This window comes from Oncorhynchus masou, chromosome 15, assembly GCF_036934945.1.
Source record: "Oncorhynchus masou masou isolate Uvic2021 chromosome 15, UVic_Omas_1.1, whole genome shotgun sequence".
Classification (NCBI taxonomy): Eukaryota; Metazoa; Chordata; class Actinopteri; order Salmoniformes; family Salmonidae; genus Oncorhynchus; species Oncorhynchus masou.
Window position 1 is genome coordinate 22,867,756 of NC_088226.1, and position 7,855 is coordinate 22,875,610.

At 40.4% G+C, this 7,855-nt stretch overlaps 1 protein-coding gene across 1 annotated transcript; it reads left to right on the top strand.

Annotated features, from left to right (window-relative positions):
* Window positions 1-4,804: 4,804 nt before the first annotated feature.
* LOC135555934 (ferritin, middle subunit-like) lies at window positions 4,805-6,722 on the top strand. Its single transcript, XM_064988750.1, has 4 exons — window positions 4,805-5,120; window positions 5,472-5,618; window positions 5,798-5,923; window positions 6,363-6,722. The coding sequence occupies exons 1-4, from the start codon at window positions 5,019-5,021 to the stop codon at window positions 6,516-6,518; spliced, it is 531 nt and encodes a 176-aa protein (XP_064844822.1). The 5' UTR covers window positions 4,805-5,018; the 3' UTR covers window positions 6,519-6,722.
* The last annotated feature ends 1,133 nt before the right edge of the window (window positions 6,723-7,855 follow it).

The window sequence follows — 7,855 nt, forward strand, 5'->3', positions numbered from 1 at the left end:
GGCAAAAAACATCCATAGATTTTAGCTACACTAGATATGATATAACCAAAGAATGTTGTTATCCAGCATTTCTGGACATTACAGGCTTTGCCTAATCAAAACACTGCAATAGATTCTATAACTAACCTGGTATTGGCTGTACTCTCTTCGTTCCCAAATCTGGAAACCAGTTATCTTATACATGTCCGTGTCCATTTGAAAACACAGAAAACACAGATAGATTTTCTCCAGTGTGTGTGTATTTGCCTGTTGCCTTTTCAGGTTTTGCCTTACACACTCTAGTGCAGGAGTATTCAACTCTTACCCTACGAGGTCCGGAGTCTGCTGGTTTTCTGTACTACCTGATAATTAATTGCACACACCTGGTGTCCCAGGTCTAAATCAGTCCCTGAGAAAGGATGAGGGGGAAAGAGTAAATTCAATTTTAAACCTGTTTGCCCTTCTGCTAAAATAAGGTAACTTAGAACAACCTGGGGGGGTAGACGTAACATAGTAAAAGTATGTTTGGGAATACTCCAATTAGTATGATATGTATTCATTTGTGGATGTCCATCAATTTGGTATTATAATAAACGAATGGTAATTCGTACAATATAAGTTACGAATTGCAATTTGTACAATATGTTACGATTTGCTAAACATATATGTTACGAATTTCAATTTGTTGTGGCTAACTTTAGCTCGGTGGCTAGGTGGAATGTTAGCTAGGTGGCTAAAGTTAGTTAGGTTAGGAGTTACGTTAAAGGGTTATGGGAAGGGTTAGCTAACATGCTAAGTAGTTGCAAAGTAGCTAAAAAGTAGTAAATAGTTGCAAAGTTGATCATTAGAAAAAAAGCTAAAGTTGTCTGTGAGTTACAAGCAACTTTTGGGATGCTAGACATTCGCGTTATATGCTCACCCAAACTTATACTTTAGGCATGACACATAATTTTGTCAAAAAGTGATGTCCCTTTTTGCAAAAAAAAAGGAATGCCAAGTATGTCACAACCCTTTTTGTAACACCGGTTTAAGCATGAGTCTACTGCCACTTCCAACAGTCTGAAGAGGCTTTGTCGCATTGTCTCCAAAACTTTGATGGCACTCATAACAAAAGCATTACGCTATTAAATGAGGTTCAGCCTAGAACAGTTGATCAAAGTAACAGAAAGCAAGGCACATACTTCAAGGATTATCTATGTTGAAGACCCTTACCCACATTTGAAGCAGCTTCCTAATTTTTCAACAAACAATGAACCTAGATAGTAGCTATGACAAACTGATAGATAGAGCCTGTTTTGGCTTACATTTTAGGAAAAAGGGTCCTGTTCTCAAACAATTGGAGTAGAGGCAATACCTTACATACTAGGCCAGGAAAGACCAGGGGCTGTATAAATCAGTGGAAGCTGGGGAGAGGAGCTTCCCCATCCATGTAATGTTATTCAATGTGATCTAAAAGGCAAAACTGATCCTAAATCGGCACTCTTACTCTGAGAGGCTTGATGCATACTGCCCCAGAAGACCTAAACTGTGTTCGAACACACATACTAAAATACTGTATACTACATACTTAAGGAGTACATACTGCATACTATCAGTTCATAGGGCTCCCGAATGGCACAGCGGACTAAGGCACTGCATCTCAGTGCAAGCGGCGTCACTATAGTACTGCTGTAATTGGGATATGATTGGGCCCAGCGTCGTCCGGGTTTAGCTGGAGTAGGCCGTCATTTAAAAAAAATTGTTCTTAACTGACTTGCCTTGTTAAATAAAGGTTACATTTGAGAATACTGTAAAAGAACGGTAAACTGTTAGTTGAGCTAACTATAGCTTTGACTGTTGCTATGCAACCTATTGCTAGCTTGTTAGCATAGCCAATTAGTAGCTAGACCTCGTACGATTTCGAATGTGTTTGTAGATTAAATCTGGAGTGCCAGAGTACGCTCTGGGCGTTCCTAAATTCAGAGCGTTGTCAGATTGTCCGTTCGGAAATTCAAAGCGTTTTGCTCTCGGAGCATTCAGAGCCTACACCGGACGCTCTGGCCGAGGAGTCGGGTTGATCCGGGCGTTCTACATTTACATTACATTTAAGTCATTTGGCAGACGCTCTTATCCAGAGCGACTTACAAATTGGTGAATTCACCTTATGACATCCAGTGGAACAGCCACTTTACAATAGTGCATCTAAATCATTTAAGGGGGGGAGAAGGATTACTTTATCCTATCCTAGGTATTCCTTAAAGAGGTGGTGTTTCAGGTGTCTCCGGAAGGTGATGATTGACTCCGCTGTCCTGGATTCGTGAGGGAGTTTGTTCCACCATTGGGGGGCCAGAGCAGCGAACAGTTTTGACTGGGCTGAGCGGGAACTGTACTTCCTCAGTGGTAGGGAGTCGAGCAGGCCAGAGGTGGATGAACGCAGTGCCCTTGTTTGGGTGTAGGGCCTGATCAGAGCCTGGAGGTACTGCGGTGCCGTTCCCCTCACAGCTCCGTAGGCAAGCACCATGGTCTTGTAGCAAGCGGTGGATGCCAATGATCGAACTGGAAGACAGTGGAGAGAGTTAGGCTAGGAGGTGGTGACGTGAGAGTCAATCACCAAAGCTAACTTTGGCTAGCTACTTCCAGACACAAATGAGAGAACACCACACTCTGACCATTTTACTCACCCTAGCACAGTTGGTTAGGCTGTTTTCATGTTATCCAGAGCAGTGGTGACTGCAACTGTGGTGCTGGCAACAATTTAATTACGATTTTTTTTGCAGACGTTTACTGACACCGGTTATATTCAATGGGTGTTACGTTTGTAAATTCATCAATTAATCTGCAGTTTGATGCACTCAGATGAGAGTGCTCTGCAAATCGGAGTAGATAGCCAGTGAATTTAACAATGCCCACTGAGAACGCACTATGACTATACCACTTATCAAAGGCTGTCTTAATAGTCAACTAAATGTATGTTAGGTAGCAAGCTAACATAACAGTGTATACTACTGCAATGATAGGCTATGCGGTTCGTAAGAATAGCGTAGCTAAAGAATTTGAACTTATTTGAAAATTCATTACATCTCTTAACACGCCCGTTTTCTGAACAATTGCATTTATGGGCCCTGAAAGCACGGAAATAAAGCCCACTGCTTGTATTTTTTATTTTTATTTTATTAACAACAAATCAATACATAAAGCACATGAGGGAACACAAGCATACATAGATTACAAACAATGGACAATCGAGCTAGGGGGTACAATATCACATTACAATTACACAAGGACCTTAAGGGACATGCATATACTTACAATGCTTACAGCTTTTTTGTTAGTAGAGCATTTAACCGTCTTAAAATACAGTTCCATTTCTTTTTGTAGGGTATGAAAATGTGGTTTTCTGTTTGTAAATTTACATTTGTGTATATGAAATTTGGACAAAAGAATAATGAAATTAATTACATAAAAATGTTTCAGTTTATTTCTATTGTATGTAAAGAATCCAAACAGTACATCTGATGTATACTTCGTATTTTGGCTAATACGACATCCGGGAACTTCTGGCAAACTAACTATATCCATTATTTGACCAATAACCATACTACATATTCCACTTACATCACAAGTAGTATGGTTAGTGCAGTTAGTATGAGTATTCGAACACAGATCGAGTTCCTATGAATACTAATGACATTTCAACTACATGGCTTTATTGAGCAATAACCCAGCACCCTGAAAGCACCCTGTCAACAGTTGTGGAAGATCAGGTCATGTGAACTGAAGTTGTTAGGAAGGTACTTTATTTCTGTAGTCTTTGATTTTCATTAGCTGTAAAAAGGTTTCCACTTCACAGTTTTAACTTAATAACCTATGTATGGTTAGATGTATGTAGCTACTGATTTTGTGTAGTTATTCCTAGGCTAATGTAATCAACTTTGATAGACCACATGTCAACTAGAATATGTCATTTGAAACCGAAAGGTGTATCAACAAATACCATTTCTACAAAAGCCAGCCTTTCCTTCTCTGTCCACTACTGTATTCCCATACCTCATACTGAAAATTGAATTGATATATATAAAAAAAAGGTGTGATGAACCCTACAGTTTTTCTTTTGACTGCATTCTGGAAAAGGTAAATAATTAAGCAACATGTGCTATTGAAACATGTGCTCTTAGAGAATGAAACAGAAGTTTACAGAACTGTGTCTCAAAATTCAATTATTTTATATGCTAAATCAAATGTAGACATAGATTATTTCTCAATTAGCCTAATATTAGAATGAGTGTTCCAATTCTTCCTATTTTCTTCTAAGGATATAACACACACACCTTTTTCAACAATAACCGCTCTAGTTAGACCTGCACTGTATCATTGCCTTAGGCTGATAATACTGCTTTAGTTGTTTCCAATAATATGTTACTTTGATATAAACAAAGCAGCAACAAAAAAATATAGACCGAGATGAAGAGGTCAAGGCGAGAGCATTTACTCCGCCCAATATATGTCCGCGTGAGATAAGCCCGTTTTTTTCTAATTACGTGAGGATTTTGATAGAATATACGTTTCGTAATGTTTAAGCTTTTACAAATGTACTGATATATGTGGATGCACGTGGCATTCCGGCAACTTTGAGAAAAACAACGTTGAGTTCTGCATGTTGCTACACATGTATTTCCATTGTTAGAGTGGTCACTCGGCTCTCTTGTCAGTAGAAGAAATAATATTTGCCTCTGGTCATGTGTATGAGTGGGAAGACGTCTTCAAATGATCTGCCTAGTTGCTGTTGAAATTCTAAAGGTGATTGGCTACGCTCTGTGAGGGTGGATTTCACTGACGCATTCCGTTTGAACAATAAATAGAGCGAACAAGGCTCCTTCTACTTCACAAGTCTGAGAAGACGCATGAAGAAGTTCTTGCTTCAACAGTGATTGAACGGAACTCCTCTGCCTTCGTCCCGCATTACGGATTGATAACATAACACTTTCTTGAAGTATAATAGAAAAATAGTCGAAGAAACTCTATTTTTGTACCGTTCATTTTGATAAAGAAAATCTGCCAAAATGGAGTCTCAGATCCGCCAGAACTATCACCACGATTGCGAAGCTGCCATCAACCGGATGATCAACTTGGAGATGTTTGCCTCCTACACCTACACTTCAATGGTAAGGAGTCTACCAAGATGACCGTTTTGTTGATTTACCTGTATTACGCCTGGGTCTAAATACCTTTTTTCACCTGGCTTTTTATTATATTGGCTTAGATCATTAATAGCCAAGAAACTCTGAAGTGCATATTTGAGGGGTTTTTTTCTTCTTAAATGAAGCCGGGAATCTATCCTACTTTGGACAGGGCGCGTAACAACTCCTTGACAGGGTAAATGGCAGGTTACCAAGTAGACTACAGACTAGACTGATTCATGCTTTTTTATCAAGTTTAGTTTCCACAACAAGAACAGAATGCCGAGTCACGTTTGGCATGTGTTTCTAAACACACTGTTTTGTTTATCCACCCAGGCTTTCTATTTCTCCCGTGACGATGTGGCTCTGCGTGGCTTCGCGCATTTCTTCAAGGAGAACAGCGACGAGGAGCGGGAGCACGCCGACAAGCTACTCTCCTTCCAGAACAAGAGAGGTGGACGCATTTTACTCCAGGACATCAAGGTGAGCACCTGAGCATCAAACACATTCAGATTGTAGACTGATAAATGACTTTACTCCATGGAGGAAAGTGTCTCCAGCGCTAAGTTTATATAGAGAACCTGGAGTAGTCCTAAACATACTGCCTCTAACCACTGAACTGAGTGTGAGGGGTGTAATTCTGTTCACTCTGTCCTGTGTAGAAGCCAGAACGTGATGAGTGGGGCAATGGGCTGGAGGCCATGCAGTGTGCTCTGCAGCTGGAAAAGAATGTGAACCAGGCTCTGCTGGACCTGCACAAGATTGCCTCAGACAAGGTTGACCCCCATGTAAGTTGTTGGAACCACACCACATGTATGTATCACAGAATACAGGTCCTGTCCCAGGAATTGATCAGGGGTTTGCTCTGATAACTAATGACACAGGATTGTGACCTGCTTCACATTTGCGCAATAGCAGCTGATGCGTAAGTTTGCAAAAGGGCCGTCAGGTTGTCTAGTGGTTAGAGCTTTGGGCTGTTAACAAAGGATGCTGGATTCAATCCCGGAGCTGACAAGGGGGAAATATGTTCTGCCCCTGAAGAAGGCAGTAAGCCCATTGTTAAAATGCCGTTGTAAATAAGTGTTTGTTAACAGACTTGCCTAGTTAAAAAATTAACTGCAGACATCTCATCTGCACTTATGCCATTACCACCAGGCTCTTGTGTGTTACTGTATCTACAATAGTCTGTATTCATTCTCTTGTCTGACCTGTGTTTTCCCTCTTTAGCTGTGTGACTTTCTGGAGACTCATTACCTGAATGAGCAGGTGGAGGCCATTAAGAAGCTGGGTGACCACATCACCAACCTCACCAAGATGGATGCTGTCAAAAACAAGATGGCAGAGTACCTGTTTGACAAGCACACCCTGGGAGGCCAGAGCTAAACCACTTCCATCCCAAGACTACGGCCTTCAGACTAGCACTCCTGGCTTCTCTGATAGATCCTACTGGCTTTGCATTTATAGGGAGGGGAGTGTTAAACTGTTGCAGTGCAACACAGCTGTAGCATTGGTGTTTGTCTTGACAACACTACTGTATTTTGGAGGCAAGTAAAACGATTGTAAAACAATTAAAAAGATATCACTAAAGGTTCTGTGTTAAGTGTTGACCTGTAGTAATGGATGTTGTATCAGTCTATTCCGGTTCTTTTCTGTCTTACTGAGCATCTTCATACTAGTGATAAATAGTGACAATTGTAGACCTACTAGTGGCTGAGGGTCATAACAATATGAGAAGTTTAACGTGAGGTTTATAAAGGATGTTACCTCTGACCACAGAGGGTGTCCTTCATTGTCTTGTAATAGTGCCATGTCAAGTAAGGTCCCAACTGTCATCTAGGTCCATAGGAGGAACATGGTTACCTACAGTTGATGTAGACCTTTACTATGGGCATCACAAGTTAGACATCCCAGAGGTCAATAAAACCTGTTTGCCAGCTGTTTGGGGGGGGGGGGGTTGTGAGGAAAAGTTGAACATTTACTGACACAATTCATCTTTGCTATTTCAGATGGTAATGCCCAATAGTTCCCCTCCAGCAAATTATGTACTATATTCCACGTAGTAATTCTACAAGCCTCTCGTTCACCATAAGGGGCTTATTGGAGATGTCAAATGGTTGCAAAGCTACTGGTAATTTACTGAACACTTTCATTTTGGTTATTGGCAGGCAAGGTTAACTTTAACAAAATATATATTGATATTGTTAATGTGTCCATATAGTACATGAGTTTCAAGTAGACCACTTGGTTAAAGGGGAAAATAGCCCACTGGGAAGTGTCTAAAAAGCAATGGCATGTTCAATACATGCAACTTTTCACAACTGCCACCAAGAAGTACGGTAAAATAATTGAGTACATATTTATGGTAATGGTATTCTCTAAGTTAGGTAAAGTTTCACAGCTTTCATTGAATTTGAAAATGTATTTTACATGTGATAAGGCAACACAGGGTCATAGATTTGTGATAAGGAGTTACTCTTCATGGGGACTGGAACACTAAAGGCAGATCTATCCAATAAAACTAACACAATACAGATTTCACAACACATTAAGGGTTTGTCCTCAGGCCACTACTCTACCAAACAAAATCCATGTGTGTGTCTCTTCACAGTCCCCGCTGTCCCATAAGTTGTATTTGTATGTATTTTTAGATCTTTACTGCTTGCATGAGTTAATTGATGTGGAATAGTAGCCATGTCATGGCTCTCTGTAGTACTGTGCAC

Coding starts and splice junctions, on each gene's coding strand:
- LOC135555934 (XM_064988750.1), top strand. CDS start 5,019: ATGGAGTCTCAGATCCGCCAGAACTATCACCACGATTGCGAAGCTGCC. Junction 5,619..5,797: donor TTTTACTCCAGGACATCAAG/GTGAGCACCTGA, acceptor TGTCCTGTGTAG/AAGCCAGAACGTGATGAGTG. Junction 5,924..6,362: donor CAGACAAGGTTGACCCCCAT/GTAAGTTGTTGG, acceptor TTCCCTCTTTAG/CTGTGTGACTTTCTGGAGAC.